A 20,087-nucleotide genomic window follows, 5' to 3' on the forward strand; every position below is an offset into this window, starting at 1 on the left:
CCTGCCTATGTCAGGGAGGTTGGAATTAGGTGATCTTTAAGTTCTCTTGCAACCCAAACCATTCTGTGATTTGGACCACTGTTTTTAGCCGTCACACAGTACCTTGTCCTTTACATCAGATGAAATACGATTTGTGCGTTTGTCCTTGTCCTTTTGGTTTCTACAGTATCTTTTTTGCTTTATGAAATGAGACAATATCTGTCTGTTCTCTGATACAGTGTGATTGTTGCCCTTGCAGAGTATTTGGGTTTGTTGCCAGGAAGCAAGGCAGTGCTACAGACAATGTGTGCCACCTATTTGCAGAGCATGATCCAGAGCAACCTGCCAGCGCCATTGTGAACTTTGTATCAAAGGTCATGATCGGATCGCAGAAGAAGATGTGACACCTTTCCAGCGCTGACTCAGAGCTCTTCGCTGACTTCATTGAAGGAAAGTGCTGTGAGAGGAAGTCTGTTCAGCAGCAATGTTATTCCCAAGAAGGAAAGCAGAGGACAGTCTCCCTGCATTATGTTTGCAAGAGTTCAGTCTTTTCTTTGAAGATGACTCTTACTTAGCAAAGCATTTTTTGTTTCTTTTTATTTCAAAGGACAGAGCAAAAGAAGCTGTTTGCCACCCAAACCCATGTAGCCCATACCTGAATGAAGCATAAATGAAAAGCTTTTCTCCTGAAGGATTTCTAATATATGTTCACATGCAATTTCTCATCATTTATTGGAGCAGACATATTCACTCACTAGACTGTGCTACCTTTTAGTGCAGCAAACGTTTCATATAACCTCCACAAAGAAACTTGCCATAGTTGCATCAATGGTAGCTATATGCCTTGCAAACATGTTCTTGAGAGAATGATGGTCTGAGGAGACCATTTGCTATTCTTTTCATCTTTATGTGAATCAGTGATGGGAACTGAATGGAGGAAGGGGAATATGTATGTGAAAAGAAGGCTTTTGCAAGTTGATTTCTGCTTAGAAAGGAACAGCAATGTGGAAAATTCAGGGAGATTGCTCTGTATTTAGTGTAAGCAAGGCTGGGCAGTTCTAACTTGAATCATTTTAAATAGGGAAGAGGTGGCAGAAAAAACACATCAGTTGCATGGAAACGTATTCTGTGATTGTTTTTTTTCTGTGTTTTTTATACTAAGAGCTAAGGGAAGATACTGTGTTTTAATAATTGCAGGATAAAAATGAGGGAAAAACAAATAAAATTTTATAATTTATATATTTTTGCTGGTACCAAATTATTTATAGTAAATCTCAGATCTTGATATATCGTGTAGATATCCTTAAACAAGAATGTTGTGCTTTGCCCTTTAGCAGTATTTTGCATAAGTGTGTATAGCATGTGCCTTGCTGTAGACAATAGAGTTTCATATTTTGACTTTTGTCTTACTGTGTGACAAGCTACTACCCATTTCCATGTCTCTTTGCAATACTGTTTTTGTAGTAACATTTGTTCCCCCTTTGAATACTTACGTAAATGTTTTTTTTTTTAGTCCCGTTTTTATTGAACTTTTGGGGCTATGTTTTTAAATTTTTATTAATCTGTAGGAATTATTTTTATGCTTTATAGAGACAAGAGATCCCAAAGGAATTTATTTTGTTATTCTGTCCCATTTCTTGAGATCATTTGTTTCATGATTTGTACAGCTGTCACACCTGTACATATCTCTGTATACTTTTCTAAACAAATCTGTATTTTCAATGCACAACAAAATGTTAATTAGCTTTACAGCAATGATAAATTACAGGAAATGGATAAAGTAGGTTAGAGTGGAAATCTTCACAAGGAAGGTAAGCTTTCACAAGGAGGTCTACTGTATAATTCCCATTCACAAAAGAACAGTTCTAGACCTCCATATTAGAACTGAGGGTAATAAAGCAACTGCAGAGTAACAGTACTGAAAGTTTCATTGCCTCTGTTTCTTTCATGTGTGGTTGTCAACATTACATTAATAACCTAAGGTTTAAAGTGACATGCTGAATTCAGCATACTGGACGCATGAGGCACAGGGTTAACTAGTAACTGTATCCACTTTGCGTATTTAATCCTGTCATCCTCTTTTCCTAAATAATGGCTAAACCAAGTGGAAAACACTGGGCTGTATGGTAAGAATGTTAATGTTCCACCAATCTGAACTACGTTTGTCCTACGTTTATATAAACTACGCTTGTATAAATGACGATCTGTTTTTCATTAATAGCTTTCTTCCTAATTTCCCTGATTTGTTAGGACCATGGAAACATTACTGAGTGACCACAGCAAAAAATACTACCAAATTGTTTAGTTAACAGTTTTGTATAAATAACTTTATATTGGAGGTAGGGTGGGGGTGGAGGATGGGACAGAAGAGACAGAATAAGGATTTGAAGTTCAATGTATTTGGACCAGGAAGTGGCGTATTAGTAACAGTGGGTATTGGATGTTGCAGAAGGGTGAAGCAATCCAAAGCATTGTAGCTACCATTGAAGCAACAAAGGCAAGTGCCACTGATTTTTACCAAATAATTCTGTTCTTCTGACACAGAGGTATTAAATGATGTTTATATACTATCCACACTATTTAAATGGTGTTTATGTATTTTCCAAAAATGCAGTTCTTATTTCTAGGAATTTTGATTCTTTTGAAACGTGAGAAGTTTCCTTTTAGTATTCTTCTGGTGTACCAAGAATCCAATTGCCTAATCTAGTCAGCCAGCTGGAGCCCAGTGGATTTAATCAGCTGGCATCTCAATTAGATTGTCAGTTTTCCTAGTAGAAAAATGTTATGCAATAAATCTGATATGCTGTGAGCATTCAAATGAGAAGGAAATTTTTATATTTTTTCACTTTTGTAGGTGACATTTAAATTTCAGCGTGTCTTATTAGACACCAAGTGTTGGCCTTTGGGCTGAAAATATAGCATATGTTTTCCCCATATATTGTCATTTCCATTTGAGGCTTTATTTTTTTATTCCTAATGTGTTCTTAAGGCATGCTGAATTCAGGAACATAAGGAAATAAATGCTGCCACTCTTGGTGGTGTTTTCTGGGAGTTCAGATCTATTTGGTAAGTAGGAAAAAGAAGTTGCCCTGTTTCTAAGGGAGTTTTTCTATTATGCATTCCTTTGGATGGTAAATTGTCACATGCTTTTGCTTTTTAATTAATTAAAAATTGCAGAAAGCAAAACAGTTCAGTATGTACCATTGTGTAGTGTATGTAGAAGGATATTCATGAAACTTATGTTCATGGCAAATACAAGATTAAATAGTTAATACAGCACTTGCTTTCCAAGGTTTTTGGTAGATGTGTATATGCAGTTTCATAACTAATGCCAGCAAGTTGACACATGTATTTAGCCAGGCTCCTATTAACCTGCTTATTAAATATACTATTATCTTACAGTGTTATACTACAAAAATGCTAAGCGTCATGTTTTTAATTACATGGTTCCCATGTATCCAACATTATCATTAAAATTTTAATGTTTCCTTCTTGTATTTACCTTCTAAAATAGTGATTTTTGGGGTCTTTTTCTTCAAACTGTAAAGCAGCAAAAGGTCTCCAGTATGTAAATGAATGTTCTATAAATTCTTTGTATAGTCATTTTCTCTTTTCTTCAGATATTCAGATTATAATAAAATTATGAAAGTGAAATTGCACAATACAATGTTACAGGACAATCTGTTCTGAAAGAAGGTTACTTTCTTGCATTCAAAACCAGTTAATGAGGGAAATCTTGGTGAAGTGAGAACAGGTTGCATGCAGAAGTAAGGGTTTAACTTTGTTTTTTAAAGATTTCTTTCAGGAATCTGACTCCACAAAATTCTGCGGAGTCTGAGCTGCTCAAGTCTAGTCAGAGCATGCGATTTTCCTAGATCTTTTGCTTTTAAAATAATACAAAAGTGCCTTTTGCCTGCATTGCATATTTCATTATAAGAAGGAAGAATATATGATGTCACCTTCTGAGATGTCTGTATCCATTTAAATGACTCCAATGTAGCCACTGTTCCTCTACCGTGACTACACTGGAAAAACTTCCAGAGAAGTGGAGGTTGGGAGGTGTGGGTGGGTGGAGTGGGGGTAGCAATATCTAAGCCCTGACCGAAATAGTTCTCTGAGTACAAAATCTGTGCATTAGCCACACATTGAAGGTGTTGGATTATATACATGTTTTGTTGGGATTATTTCTGAGAGTGATAAACGCTGGTATATCATGCTAATACATTTTCTGTGAGGTGTTGGCTGGCAGAAATTTTTCATTAAGTATGCTTGGCTGTCATTCATTGCTACAGACCATTGTGAGGTTTATGCGTAGGTGTAACATTAGAGAATTAATTGCAAAATTATTAATCTTTATCAGAATGAATTATAATGTGGAACAGATGACAAGTATGCAATAGTACAGTGGATCTTCTATGTCAGAGTCCAGTTTTCTATTGAAATTCCATTCTTGAATTCAGATATATTTGTGTACACATGTACAGGTATTGCTCCACTTTGAAGGCTGCTCTGGGGTCTCTTTGCTCCAGTGTATAAAAATCTTCTTTTAATATTCATCCTAACTGTATTCACAACTAGTTTACAGAATCAGAGAAATACAGAATGGGCGGGGTTGGAAGGGACCTCTGAAAATCATCTAGTCCAACCCTCCTGCCAAGCAGGATCACCTAGAGAAGATTGCGCAGGATAGCATCCAGGTGGGTTTTGAATATCTCCAGAGAAGGAGACTCCACAGCCTGTCTGGGCAACCTGTTCCAGTGCCTCACCACCCTTATACAGTGACTGGCTCCATCTTCTCGACACCCTCCCCTCAAATATATATATACATTAATGATTTCTCCCCTCAGTCTTCTGCCTCTCTGGGCAACCTGTTCCAGTGCTCTGTCACCCTCGCAGGAAAGAAGTGCCCTCTCATGTTCAGCCAGAACCTCCTGTGCTTCAGTTTGTGCCTGTTGCCTCTTGTCCTGTTGCTGGGCACAACTGAAAAGACCGGCTTCATCCTCTCGACAACCTCCCCTCGGATATTTATACACATTAATGAGCTTTCCCCTCAGTCTTCTCTTTTCCAGGTTAAACAGACCCAGTCCTCTCAGCCTGTCCTCATATGGCAGGAGCTCCATTCCTCTCATCATCTTCGTAGCCCTCCTTTGAACTCACTCCAGTAGTTCTATGTCCCTCTGGTACTGGGGAGCCCAGAACTGGACACAATACTCCAGGTGTGGCCTCACCAGGGCTGAGTAGAGGGGGAGGAGCACCTCCCTTGACCTGCTGGCAACACTCTTCCGAATGCAGCCTAGGATACTGTTGGCCTTCTTGGCCACAAAGGTGCATTGCTGACTCGTGGTCAGCCTGCTGTCCACCAGGACTCCCAGGTCCCTCTCTGCAGAGCTGCTCTCCAGCAGGTCAGCCCCCAGCCTGTACTGGTGCTTGGGGTTATTCTTCCCTAGATGCAGGACCCTGCACTTGCCCTTGCTGAACTTCACGAGGTTCCTCTCGGCCCAACCCTCCAGCCTGTCAAGGTCCCTCTGAATGGCAGCACAGCCCTCTTGGGTATCAGCCACTCCTCTGAGCTTTGTGTCATCTGCAAACTTGCTGAGGGTGCACTCCATTCCGTCGTCTAGGTTGTTGATGAATAAGTTCAACAATGGAGCCAGTACTGACTCCAGGGGCACACCGCTAGCTACAGGCCTCCAAGAACAGCTTGGGCTGGAAGGGACCTTAAAGATCATCTAACTCCAACCCCCCTGCCGTAGGCAGGGATATCACCCACCAGATCAAGTTAGCTAAGGCCCCATCCAGCCTGGCTTTGAACACCTCCAGGGATGGGGCATCCACAACTTCTCTTGGCAACCTGTTCCTGTGCCTCACCACCCTTCTACAGTGAAGAATTTCCTCCTCATGCCTAGTCTGTCCTCTTTTAGTTTAAGACCGTTCCCCCTTGTCCTATGCCTTCTTATGGGTGAGAGGTATAAATGGTCTAAAGTGGGCCTGACTTTTACCCCAAACGGAGCTCCTTTCATCTGAGAAGCTTCCTGTGCTGCTCTGTGGAGAGCAGCCCATGCTGGAGCAGTCCATTCCTGAAGGACTGCACCCTGTGGTACGGCTCCTGGGTTGGCAGTTCTCAGCTCAGCAGGCATTTTCTTCTTCCTCAGGTTCAAGAGACTTTTCTGTCGGGGTCCAGCCGAGCTGCGTCAGCCAGCGGGCCCAGGCAGATGGTGCAGGTCTCTTGTCTGGGGGCCTCTGCTGGTTGCTCCTGGCGTGGCTGGCTCACGGTGCCCGCCTCTGTCCTGGTGCAGAGATGCTTGTCTTCTGCGGGACACTGCTCTGATGACAAGTGGGTATTAAGCGCCTCTGGTTAGTCTGGCAGACTACTAAGATGGCAAAGGGGAGCTGTTAGGGGCTTTAATCGTTTTGCTGGAGAACTGAGAAGGCATTTCCATTACATGTCACCACAAGGGATATAAAGCCCAGTACTATGGGTACATGGTGGCCCATCATCCAAGTCATTAATGAAGATATTAAATGGGATTAGACCCTGTAGTGACCCCTGGGGTATACTTCTAGTTACTGGCCTCCAGCTAGCCTTTGCACCAGGGATCACTACCCTCTGGGCTAGTCCATTCAGTCAGTTTTTGATCCATCTCACTGCTTGCCCATCCAACCTATGCATTAGCAGCTTCTCTGTGAGGATCTGGTGGGGCACAATGTCAAAGGCCTTACTGAAGTCCAGGAGGACAATATCCACTTCTTTCCCATCAGCCATCAGGCCAGTCATTTCATTGTAGAATCTTATCACATTGGTCAAGCATGACTTCCCCTTGCTGAATCCATGCTGCCTCTTCTTGATGATTTTCTTGTCCTTCTTGTGCCTGGAAATGGTTTTCAGGACTAGCTGCTCCATCACTTCCCAGGGATCCAGGTGAGGATGGCTGTTCCCTGGATCTGCCTTCTTACCTGTTTTTGAAGATAGGAGTGACATTTGCTTTCTTCCAGTCTTCAGGCATCTCTCCCAGTCACCAGGGTTATTCAGAGATTGCAAATGGCCTCACAGTGACATTTGCCAGCTCCCTCAGCACTTGTTGGGTGCATTTCATCAGGATCCAGGTCCAGTTTGCTTAAGTATTCCCTGACTGGATCCTCTTCCACCAAGGGTACATCTTCCTTGCTCCAGCCTTTCCCCATGGTCTCTAGGATTCCTAAGCCAGTTGTACTAGTAAAAAATAAGGCAAAGAAAGCATTCAGTACCTCCGTTTTTTCACTGTCCTGTGTAACCAGGTTTCCCATTTCATTCAAGCAATAGGCCCACATTTTCCCTTGTCTTCCTTTTGTCATCTGTATACTTCTAGAAGCCCTTCTGTTGCCCTTGACACCCCTAAACGGATTCAATTCCATTTGAGCTTTAGCTTTTTAAACTCCTTGCCTGGTTGTTTGGACAATATTTCTATATTCCTCACAGGTTACCTGTCCTTGTTTCCACCCTGTGTGCATCCTTTTTATGTTTGAGTTTGGCCAGGAGCTCCTTGTTCATCCACACAAGCCTCCTGGCATTTTTTGCCTAATTTCCTGCACATTGGGCTGGACTCTTGAGCTTGGAGGAGATGATTCTTGACTATTAACTATCTTCCTTGAGACCCATCTTACCTCCAGTGTATGATCACGAGGCACTACAAAGAAGATCCTTGAAGAGGCTGAAGTCTGCTCTCCTGAAGTCCAGGGTTGTGATCTTGCTTTTCATCCTCCTCCCAGCCCTCAGGATCCTGAACTCCACAATCTCACAGTCACTACAGCCAAGGCTGACTTTGACCTTCACATTCTCAACAAGCCACCTTGTATTGTAGTATTAGGAGTATTAGGTCCAGCAGAACACCTCTTCTCATTGGCTCCTCTGTCACTTATGTCACAAGTTTTCACTGATGCTCTCCAGGAACCTCCTGGATTACTTATGTCCTACTGTGTTGTTTTTCTAATAGATATAGGAGTCTAAGAAGTTCCCCATGAGGACCAGGGTCTGCAAAAGCGAGGCTGCTTCTAGCTGTCTTTAGAAGGCCTTGTGCACTTGTTCTTGCTGGTAAGGCAACCTGTAGCAGACACCCACTTTAATGTCATCTTTACCAGTAATCTGTTTAATCCTAACTCATTGGCTCATCATTCATTCCCAGGCAGAGCTCCATGCACTCCATCTGCTCTTTGACATGGACTGTAACTCCCCCTCCTCATCTTCCCAGCCTGTCTTTCCTAAAGAGCCAGTATTCCTTGCAGCACTCCAGTCATGGGAAGTACCTCACCTTTTTTCCATGATCCCAACAGGACTGTAGCCCTATAACTGCACACATTTTTCTAACTCATCATGTTTATTCACCAAGGTGCTTGAATTAGTATACAGGCACTCTAGAGAGACTCCCCCAGCATGCTGAGTTTCCAGAGTTTTGGGGTTTCCCCATAATGGTGCCTTGTTGGCACTTCCTTGCTCACATGCTGGAGGTGACCCCACAGCAGCTCTGTTTTGTTGATTTTGTGGTATCTTTCAATTACATCACTCCAGGTCCTTTTGTCATCAACCTGTCCATCACTCCCTCACAGGGCTACTGGTAGCTCTCTCCCTATCCTCTCATTTCTAGTTTAAAGCCCTCCTTATAAAGGCAGTCATCCTACTGGCAAAAATGCCTTTGCCCTGCTTAAAGAGTTGTGTCCCATCTCTCTCATGCAGGCATTGATTTACAGACTGGGTCCCATGATCATAAACACCAAAACTTTGTCACTGGCACAAGCTATACATCTAATTGTTGCCAAGCTGTATTAGTGCCCTCCTCTTTATACTCTTTCTCTTGTATTGGCAGGATCAAGGAGAACACTCTGACTTGCCCCCACAGCTCTGTAGTCACTTTTGATATTATCCAGGTTTCCCCTGGCAGTATCAATTCTGCCTATATGCAAGAGCAGCAGGAGGTAACAGAGGGTTGGACAAGCTCTGTCAGTCCCCTCACAACAACCTGTATCTGTGTCCCTGGCAAGCAGCAAACCTCTCTGGTTGATAAGTCAGATTGGCAGTTGCCTGTCAACCTCTGTCTCCCCCAGTAGGGAGTTACCCACTACAATCACCTGCTGCTACCTGCTGGTGGTCTTGCATTATTTAGGTTGTGTGGCCCAGGCCCTTCTCTTGAAAGTGCAGGTGGCTCTTCTTTACTTCTGGGGTTGGTGAACCTATTTTGTAGTTGTAAGACTTGAGGGGAAGAAGAAGCCTTGCTCTCGGTGCCAGAAGTGCCATTCTCCATCTTCCCTAGAGGTTCCACTTACCGTTGCACTAGGGAAGGAGTTTGCAGCTGGGGTCTTGGTCTTTTAAAGCACTTGTGGCTTAGAGAAGACCCTGTCTATCTCCTTTTTTTGTTGTTGTTTTGTTTTTTAATTTTTTCTAACTTTGAGAAGCTTGCTCACTTCCTTCTGTAGCTCCTCCACTTGACAGCACAGCTAATAAAGGCAATACACCTCCTGCAGTACAGAGGGCCATCTTTCCCAGCATCACAGTGAGGCCCCACGTACCCTGTGCAGCCTGGGACTTGGAGAGCTGCATCCACCATCCAAAGCTCTGTCTTTGTGAAAGTCTCTGCAACGGCAGGAACAGCAGCTCCAACACATTGCTGAGGACACTGCTCTGTTGTACATAACCACCGTATCTGAGACTGTCTATCCTGGTGTGAACTCAAATGAGGCCTCGTCTTTGTGCTCATCTATACAAATAACTGTATTAACCCTTAAAGATTTCTTCTCAGCTATGCAATTTTGGCAGTGAAAACTGTACCAGGTAGCAGACAAATGCTTGTGCACTCCCAGTAAACTGTGGCCTTAAAAATCAATTCACCTCAAATTCCTGCATGACCTTTAAAAATACTAAGTCTTTAAAATCATGAAAATACCTTTTCATCATTGTAAAAATCATCTAGCATTTTTGGTAAAGTATTTTTTCAAGAGGTTTTGGAAAAACAAAGTTATCTTTTTGCATATTAAGGACTTTTAACTGTACATACTGTCGTCAAAATATATATTTTTAGTCTACACCTTTTGATATCCTGCCTGATTAAATTTGAATTTTGGGCTTTCTTTTGTTGCTACCTGTATTATGTGCAAGTGGTGATTTGTTTGTAACACAGTTGGTAGGTCTGAAAGAAACTGCAGGAAAACAAATTCAGATGAAATGCAGTATGAATGGGAAACCAAAACATGGGATGGAATTGGTCCAGCAGATTGATGCGCTCATGTTTACTGCAGTAGAATAATCCAGCTGTAAAAATAAATGGAAGTGTGCTGCTTTGTATACTGAAGTACTATTTTCCATCCTTTTCATTTACAAGGTAATGGGATTCTCCTGTTTGAGTGTGCGACAGCTGTTTATACCTAGGATATACTGGTGATAAGATCAGGCCCTCAGACTTCAGCAGGAGGTTTCCCAGCACTGAAACATAGAAAAATACTTAAAAACATAGAAAAATACTTAAAAAGCAGTCATATAGCTGAGCCCTATTGCCATGCTCTCACATATACCTATGCTTTGCTCCACATGACAAAGGCCAGCTTCCTCCTCCCCTCAAAAAGTAGCTGTTAGGTGAAATCATTGTCCTTGTGATCTGGTGATAGCTCTCCAATAACTTTTGACCTCTTTAGTCTCTTTTCATAGCAAGTGTCAGGCATTTGAATTAGCAGTTAGAAGTCTGTGAAGAATTTCTTTGAGGAAATTTACTCAACACGTGTCAGTCTCTTTCCTTAGAAGGGAGCTGCCTAAACAATTCCGAAAGGTGTTATTGATAATGCAGCAACAAACCAGCAGTATATGGTACATACATGCACTGAGACTTGAGGATACAAATTTGTTCATGTTAAATATATCTTTGATCTTGCATTGTCTTGTTAATTTGAAAACATCCAGATTTGATATTTGGTTTTATTTGTTCTGGGTTGTTTCTTGGAGCCACTCATAACTTCCTCAGAAGCAGCAGAACAAATATGGTTTGTATCTCTGCAACTGGTAACATTTAGTTATGTTTTATGATAGCATAGGCCTCCTGTGACTCATTTTGTTTGAATAATTTCTTGAAGATCTTAGAATTTGCTTGCCATTTCCTCTGATAGCTTTGTTAGATCTGGGGTTTGTCTTTATACTGGAACCTCAGTCCAGTTCACCAAGAGACATCCAGCCTCTGTATACATTTTCCTGTGTATGTTGTCTCACAAAGTCCTTTTGTAAGAGCCGCATTCTCGGTAAGGTTATGCAAGTATGTCTTTTCAGACTTACAGCTAAGCTGTAATAGCTAAGATTTTTAGAAAGTGATGGAGAGAGACAAAATGTTTGAAATGTCTGGAATCACCACAGAAGAGAAACAACACAAAGTGCCTCACAATATTTTGTTTAGCAATGTCTATTTGTTTCTTTTTTTAAGTGGAGATGATTAATCAGATATATAAAAAAAAGGCTCCTGCATCAAAAATCCAGTCTCAAGTTCATGTCAATAAACTGAATGTGCTAGATGTTGGCAAATGCCTTGAGCACAAGGTCTGTAAACATGAATACCATGTTAAATTTATGAATTGCTCCCATGATTTCTGAGGGGGTAGTAAAGTTGTAGGGGTATGTATCTGAAAAATCAAGACCTTTGTCTACCTTTACTCATTCCTCCTGTGTTTAATGGCAGTAGCTGAGACTGACTGTCTCTGGAGTTGTTTGCACTCTGTTTGTACATGTTGGGTAGATTCCAGAGCTGTTTAGAGTGATGGATTTTAACCAGGTTTTAACCAATCATAGTTTTAACACATTCCAATTTCAGTCATATAGTATGAATGTATTTGTGTGTGTGTGTGTATGCTACTTGGCCCAAGAATAGGGGAAATATTTATCAAAACATTTTTGCATATTAAGGACTTTGTCCAACTTGCCCAGTATTCCCAGATACATCTCCATCCAGGATATGCTCTGGAAAAATAGATTTATCATTTTTTTTGCCCTTTATGAGGACTAGCAGGTTTCACTGGCAGGTGAAGCTGGCTAGGGAAGGCTGTGCTGCGATAGCCATTGGGCATGAACACATGGGTTCTCTGACCCATCGAAGGAGGACATTAAAATAAAGGATGTTTTATATTTAAAAAAATAAAATAAAAAGGAGAGAGAAGAAACTTGGCCTTTCTGTTGTATTCATGTCAGTCTAGAGGACATGAAACATTAATAAGGTTGTAGCCCAGACCACTAATGCTTCGTATTATGTCTGCTATTATCACACTCTCCAGATATTTCTGTGCTTTCATTTGAGGTCCAAGCTTCTCCCAAGGCCTGGTTCAGCATCAGCATTTGATTCCCTGGCTGAGCAGCTACCCTAGCCAAAGAGTACTGAAATGTCAGAGCCTGGGCACAACCAATGGCTCTAAGTTTCACCTGCACTGAAACTTTGGCATCATGGGATGGAGTACTGCCTAGTCTGCCTGCCTGAGTCTTAATTACAGCACCATGCTTTTAAACCAAGGTGCAACTGACTGTGTTAAGAAGTGTGTGGATTTATGGGGATTTGTGCACTTAAACCTTTTAAAAACTTAGTCACTCTCCACAAGGTGCTTCTGGCTGTGCTGAGAGAGAAAGCAAACCATGCCTAGAAGGGGAGCTAGCAGCCAGGTGTGCTGTGGAAAAGCATGTTAAGTTTGGGTGTAGGAAAGAAGGGGGCTGCAAAATTTCCAACGTTTTTTGGAAGGTGGAATGTAGTGAAAAGGGGAAGTATATGTGGAGTTTTAACCTCTTTCTTTTAATACCATAAGCATTGCTAGTTCTTATTATATTACTCTTGTAAATATGTGTGTGGCTTAAGATTTTCCTTTCATTTAGGTCAATATAATAGAGTTAATATAAGGAAAAAAAAGGAAAAACTTTTTAAAATACATTGGGAGATCTAGATATAAACATGCCATTGAGGAAAATATAAGAGACTTTCATTGTTGACAAAAACTACTGTCCTTGAGGACTGAAAAATAATGAAGACTCGAGAAATCATAAGGCTGTCTCAGAAGTTGCTTCCTTTCCTTTCCTTTCCTTTCCTTTTTTTTTTTTTTTTTTTTTTTTTTTTTTGGTCTTTGAATCTTCAAGGGGTCTTCAGTGTTAGAAACACGCTTATTTTTAAAAAGGAGAGCTCAGCTTCAAAGCTCCAGGACTTCTATGGCAATACAAAGCAAAGTGCCCTGAGACCTTTGATCTTTGATAACAGCATGAGTGTCTGCAGCATTGTATACGGAACTGCTTACAGGATACCTACAATATACGCTGCAGCTAAGCCTGTATTTCCTCTTCACATATCTGTAAACTCCACTGTAGACCTGGGTGTGCCTGAAGAGTGTCAGGGTAATGACTTTGACTTTCAGATTATCCCTGGAATTTCTGGTCCTGTGAATCAGGCATTCCGTTTTTGCAAGCTCTTCTGTCAAATATTTACAATTGAAAAAAAAAATCAATAGAAGAAGTTTTGATATATTTTTTTTGCTTTATTGTCTCCTCCTGATCTGACCTATTTCTTGTCTTCTGGTGGGGGACAAGGGGAAATGTAGGGAAAGAGCTCTAGCTATGCAGCTCACAGTAAAACAGCCCCATGGAAGGGGATGCCTGGGCAGCTCCTAGGGAGCAGTTTTTTCGTTCTTCTATTTCTTAGTTAATAACTATTACCGTATGTGCGTGAAGTATGCAAATAAGATATATGCAAATAAGAACTTTGAAAATAGTCAGATTTTGCCTCACCAGGATTAACGACTACCTTATTGTGCCTCATAGCACTATTATTGTGGCTAGAATTGTTTTGATGTCCTCATAGTTAATATTTTTACACTTTCTGTTGAAAATGTAAAATTTTCTCTTTCACAGCATTTCACAACATGATGATGGAAAGAACCACTTTTTTCTCCCTTCAATTTGCCAGAACAGCAAAGGCCTTTCAGTTCTCTTTGAATTTCACTGCAAGCAATGATCTAAAAAATGAACCTCACTTCCACCTGCTGGCAAATCTGTAATACTGCATTTAACTGGTTATTGAGCTATATACAGTAAACCTCAGGAGTAACTGTAGTTTGAATGCTTCAGCTATTGTGTTTGCTGTCCCATAAGCTGTTTTATTTTTCATAGTAAAACTCACTAAAACAAAATAACTCTCTTTCACAGCTTCCATCCATAAGTACTACAGAAACATTGAACCTAGAGCGCAAGAACTCTCCATCCCCCTGAGGAGGGCCACAAAGATGATCAAGGGGCAGGAGCACCTTTCCTATGAAGATTGGCTGAGAGAGCTGGGGCTTTTCAGCCTACAGAAGAGAAAGCTCTGGGGAGACCTCATTGTAACCTTTCAATACTTGAAGGGGACTTACAGAAAAGACGGAGAGCAACTCTATGCTCAATCAGATATTGACAGGACAAGGGGGAATGGTTTTAAACTAAAAGAGGAGAGATTTAGATGAGAGGCTAGGAGGAAATTCTTCACTCAGAGGGTGGTGAGGCACTGGAACAAGTTGCCCAGAGAGGTTGTGGGTGCCCCATCCCTGGAGGTGTTCAAGGCAAGGTTAGATGAGGCCCTGAGCAACCTGATCTAGTGGGTGGCATCCCTGCCTATGGCAGGGGGGTTGGAACTAGATGATCTTTGAGGTTCCTTCCAGCCTAGGCCATTCTATGATTCTATTTTTCTATGATTATATGATACTATCTTGTAAAGTACTTTGACACCGAAAACCTGTACCTGAATGGACTGGATTCAGATTAACACAGGCAAATGACACATGCTGTTAACACATGCTGTTATACTGCTGAAAACTCATGTTTCTTTACAGTGAATCATCAGTACTGCTGAGCATCTTGGAATTTTATGAAGAGATGGCCACCATTTCTTGTTTGTGTGTTTCTTTGAGCTCCAAGATTTAGTAACTTACTTTCCTTAATTGTTCAAAGAAAGATTATAGCAATCAAATTTTCAGTGAAAAACCTGTCAATATGAACAACACATAATCCAGCAAAAGTGTTTACAAACATATATCTAAAGGAATTCTGTAATGAAATTATTTTAAGACCAATCAATATTTGAATTTCAATAGCAATTTCTAAATGCTGGACACATGGAGTGAATTTAGGCATTACAAAGTCTGCTGGTATTTCTTCATTCCAAACCTAGTTGTGAAAGGCACTGAAAGGTCAGGGCATCCTCTATGAGATGAAGGGAATTTACTATCAATTTCTGGGTATCTACTACGAGAGTATGTGTCTACATATTTCACCAGGTAGGGCATGGAGTCGTCCATGTAGCTAATGTCATTCACCTTCTTCTTCAAGACTGTAGGAAGTGATGTAATAACACTTAATGAGTCATACATCGTCATGTATCTTAATGTTGAAAGACAACAACAAAAAATATTTTCCTAGAACAATTACAAACAACTACTTAAGAATGCCTTCCAGAGATCTGTTCCAAGGCAGTACACTTATGAGTGGCAGGGAGCGTGGGATGAGATAGGCAGGCGCCTAGAGCACTCCAATTCTTTGGAACTTCCTCCCGAACAAGTGCAGAATCCTAAAAAACTGGCAGGATGCTTGAAAAAGGTGCCAGATCATCCCCCTGGCAATTCCAAAGAAACACAAATCACTGCAACATGCTGGGGCTTGCTGTATGCTTACCAAGCCACAATCAATACCACCACAACTCCTGTGACAGGCCCCGCAGCCACTCCAAGCCCTTCATTGGGCCCAGAAGCCACTCCAACCTCTGTGACAGGCCCCATGGCTGGGCCAGAGAACCAGCTTATGCCAGTATCAGTCGATCCTGTACGGAAGATGAAACAATGGAGGAGAAAGTCAGGTTAGGGGTAGGGGTGAGGGTGGGAGTGTAAGCAAACAGCTGTGTTGTGCTTAGCTGGCTGCTGGGTTAAACCACAAGAGGGATGCATGCAACCCTAGAGAGATCCTTTGTGTGGTAAGTCATGGACAGGAATTATGTTGGCTTAGCTGATGACTTCAGCATATTATGGAAAGGGATCTGACTATCTTTAATACATGCACGTATACATAAACATGTCTTATTCTTTGCTGCATGCTAATCAGTGCTTAACAATGTGACACTGACAGAGCAGCTGTTGTGTGACAGCTATGAGTTATTCTGCTGGTTCACATGGGCACCAGTGATGCAGCCAGGAGCAGCCTGAGGAGAATCAAAGAGGGATTACAGAGCCTGGGAAGCAGCAGCAAAGGACTCAAGAGCACAGGGAATTTTTTCATCAGTCCTCCCGGTCAAAGTGAAAGGGATTGAAAGGGCCAGTTGGATCTGGCAAATCAACTGATGGTTACAGGACTGGATTCATATAGTTCATCTGGCTTTAAAACTGAGACTCAGAGATAATAAAAGCTATATATTGCCATTATTAAATTTAGACTAAATATGGTTGATTTTTTAGCTCTGTTCGTTGCTTAAAATTTTAAGCATCTTAACTATTTCTAAAATACCATATTCTACCATTCTTTTAATGGTAGAAAAGGGATGAGAAGAGTGAGGATATGCTGTTTTGGAGACATGTGCCATAGTCAAAAAACATCATTATTATTATTTTTAATAAAGACATGGTCTTAAAGTATTAATTTTTCCTGCCTTCTCACAGAGAAGAATAGCACATCAAGTATCTTTAAGGTGGGAGATTTGAGCTCAGAGTTTATCAGCCTTTACAAGTTATTTCTTTCTTTTCATTAGAATTTAGCCTGTCTGAGCAGAACTGCTGTTATAGAAATGATACAGTATACTAACTCATGGAATTTTCTGGAGCTGTGCATTTTATTGCAAGCAAAATGGAGATTTAAGAGTTAAGTGCTGAGGGCTGGTCTGTTTAGAAGAGTCTGGGGAGATAAATAGCAAGGTGGTTCAGTCTGATGATGGAAAGACAGTGAGTGCCATAACTTCTCAACTGATTTCCCACTGGCTGATGTGATGTTTTCAGAATGCAGGGAAGAAGATGACAACATTTAATTTGATCTGTCAGGAGAGTGGAATTCTTTCTGCATAACTTGTATATAAAGTTTGATTTTCCTTACGTAATCAAAATGCTGAGGACCCAGCATCAGAGAAGATACATATGGACACGTGTACTATTATATATATATAGCTATATGCATTTTACTGTATTGTTTTACATATGAAATTGAGGGAAATTAAAACCTGGAAAATTTAGGGAGTCTGGCTACACAAGCTGATGACAGAGCCAAAACCAATGTTAACTTCAGAGCAAGTGGTAGTCTCAGTGGTTTTCAAATGACTCCTGTGCCCAAGTTCATCTCAGCTCTTTTCCTCAGGTTCATTTGCCTTCATTACAACTGAGAGTACACAATAGGAAGAGGATGGTTGGATTGTAAACTGAACCCTCTATTGTGAGCTTTTTTGTAGTTAATTTACTAGTTGTTCTTGGCAGCACTTGGAGTTGTATTTAGATGGTTTTATTCACCAATTATTGTTTAGGAGCTTTCTCTTAGCCTTTGAAGATTAGCAGTCATAAAGAAACGTTTGGCAGTGAGGTCAGGCTGGCAGCTTCATGCTCCCTTGGGCACTGTCCCCCTTTCTTCCTCATTTCCAGTAGTGCCACTGGTGATCCTTTTTTTTTTCCCAACAAAATTAAAAAAATGCTGTAAAAGGCAGTGTGTTTTCCAAAATCTAGCCCAGGTTCCTCCAAAGCATTTGCAGATAGCTAAAATTTTCTGCCCAGCAGATGGCATAATTGTAAAGGGCCAGAGACCAACTTGGGAATGGAAAACTAACTCCATTAAATCAGACATGCCTTCAGCCCTGCAACAGGATCTAATTGGTTTAACAAATACACAGACAAAATCTCGCATCCCTGGGCAGGTGAAACCCCTGACATTGAACCACCTGTTCAGCGGGTGTTATCTCTTTGATAAACACTATGAACCTTTCATTACCATCCTGCTAGGACCAAAGAAGATTTTTGTAGATTTCCTTATTGACACAGGGGCGCAGATGTCAGTAATTACTAACAAAACAGCAGTGGACTTAAATATAAAGCCCAGTCACAGTAACCTAATGTGTACAAGGACTGCTGGAGTCATAAAGAAATGCCTACAGCAGAAAACATCTTGTGGCTCCCAGGTGAAAAGAAATTGACACATGCTGAAATATTGGTTGGTGCTGCTAATACCAGTATTTTAGGGTTTGATTTATTATATGGCAGAACATGGAAACTCCCTGATAGGTCAGTCTGGAGTTTTGTGGGATGAGGTGATGGGGAAATAGCATGGTTTGAAGAGGACGAGACTAAATCTATAAATTTATTAGAGTTGTCTGTACCTCTTCCCCCATCAAAAATTAATAATGTAAGGCAGTACTCTCTACTAGCAGCTATGAATTCGGGCATTGACATAGTGTTATCAGACTTGGAAAAAAGACGTATTATCAGCCACACACATTCCCCTTACAACTCTCCTATCTGGTCAGTAAAAGTCAAATGGACAATGGTGACTTATGATTGATTATAAGCGATTGAATGACAATAGCTCAAATTTAACTGCCACTGTGCCAAATATTGCAGAATTAGTATCCAAAATTCAGGGAGCATCATACCCATGGATAGCAACTTTCACTGTTAAAAGATGTTTTTCGTGATTCTACTCCAGGAATATGATAAGGCTCAATTTGCTTTTACCTGGAAAGGATTACATTATACCTTTAATAGGCTGCCTCAGGGATTTAAAATCTCCCCTACTCACAGTGCCTTAGGAAAGGTTTTAACAGAAAACCCCAGTCCACCGGACATTGAATACATTCATGACATATTGATAGGAGGGAAAAATGCTGAGGAAGTCTGACATGCCATGGAAGGTGTATGAGAAAAATAGGTAGCTTTGGGATTAGACATTCCTGTCAAAATATCAGGAGCCCATGGAAGAGGTTAAGTTCTTGGGAGCCTGGTGGGTTGAAGGAGCCACTTGTATTCCTCCAGACGCCCTGGGGAAAGTAGAGTGGGGGCAAAATCCATCTAGTGTGAAGGAGTTACAGCAAGTCCTGGGAACTTTAGGCTAATGTCATAAATGTATCCCTGATTTTTCTATCATTGCCTGTCCTTTATACAATTTCCTTTCCATTGTATAAGGGAAATCATCGGGCTGGACTAAACAGCAAGAGGATGAGTTAGAATTATTAATAAAAACTGAGGTTATTTCAACAGTTAGGTCCCTTACACCTGACCGACCTTATCCATGTAGAATGGGGATTCAGTAAGCACAGTTCCAACCATAATCTGTAGCAAAAGGGATCAGAAGTACCAGAGAGACCAATAACATTTAGCTCCCGATCCTTCAATGACAACAAAATGAAGTATTCTGATCTTGAAAACGGCTTGATATTTCTAGTGCGAGCAGTGAAGTGGGCAGAACAGATAAGAGAGCACAGTGTGGTTGTTCGGGGTCCTTTTCATCTCCTAGATATAGTTTGCAAGGGTATGGTACCACCTACATATAATGCCCAGAAATCCACAGTCCACAAGTGGAAGGTATCAATGAAATTATGCCTGTTATGGAAGGCAATGTTAAGGTATCTAAATTGCAGAAAGATATAAATAGCACTTTACTATTGCAAATCCCACCAAGCAAACCATCTCTGATTCAGTAGGTGTCTCCTCTGGAGGAAGGCAGTGACCTTAAGGGGGTTTGGCTCACTGCATGATCTAATAGGCAAAATGAGTGGAAATATAAGGCCATGGCTTTAGAAGTAGCCACAGGACAAAGTTTAGATGAAACAGGTAAAGGCGGTGTTCAAGTCGGGGAACTTAGATCAGTCTTACTAGCTGCACAACATGGTCTCAGCCATATCTATACCAATTCATATGCAGTTTGTAAAGGAGCCACAGAGTGGATAGGCCAATGGGCAGCAAATGACTGGCAAGTAGAGTCTCCATCTGGCAAACTGACAGCTGAAAGCAATTGCTAGAGATAGGAGACACAATAGGTCAGCCACTATCACTGCGTGGTTTAATCAGCAAGTGGGTAACTTCACACAACTATGCAGGTCAGCTCGTGCTGGTTAAAATACCTCAGATTGGGACAGTGGCAATGGTGCTAAGAA

At 41.2% G+C, this 20,087-nt stretch overlaps 1 protein-coding gene across 1 annotated transcript in view; it reads left to right on the forward strand.

Moving 5' to 3' along the window:
• The window catches only part of TNS3 (tensin 3), a 255,871-nt gene extending 252,233 nt beyond the window's left edge, over positions 1–3,638 (forward strand). Inside the window, 1 exon segment of the mRNA XM_040549792.1 lies at positions 239–3,638. Coding sequence (XP_040405726.1) covers positions 239–383 — 145 coding nt within the window. The 3' untranslated portion in view covers positions 384–3,638.
• Positions 3,639–20,087: the final 16,449 nt, after the last annotated feature.

Source organism: Cygnus olor, chromosome 2 (assembly GCF_009769625.2).
Source record: "Cygnus olor isolate bCygOlo1 chromosome 2, bCygOlo1.pri.v2, whole genome shotgun sequence".
Lineage (NCBI taxonomy): Eukaryota > Metazoa > Chordata > Aves > Anseriformes > Anatidae > Cygnus > Cygnus olor.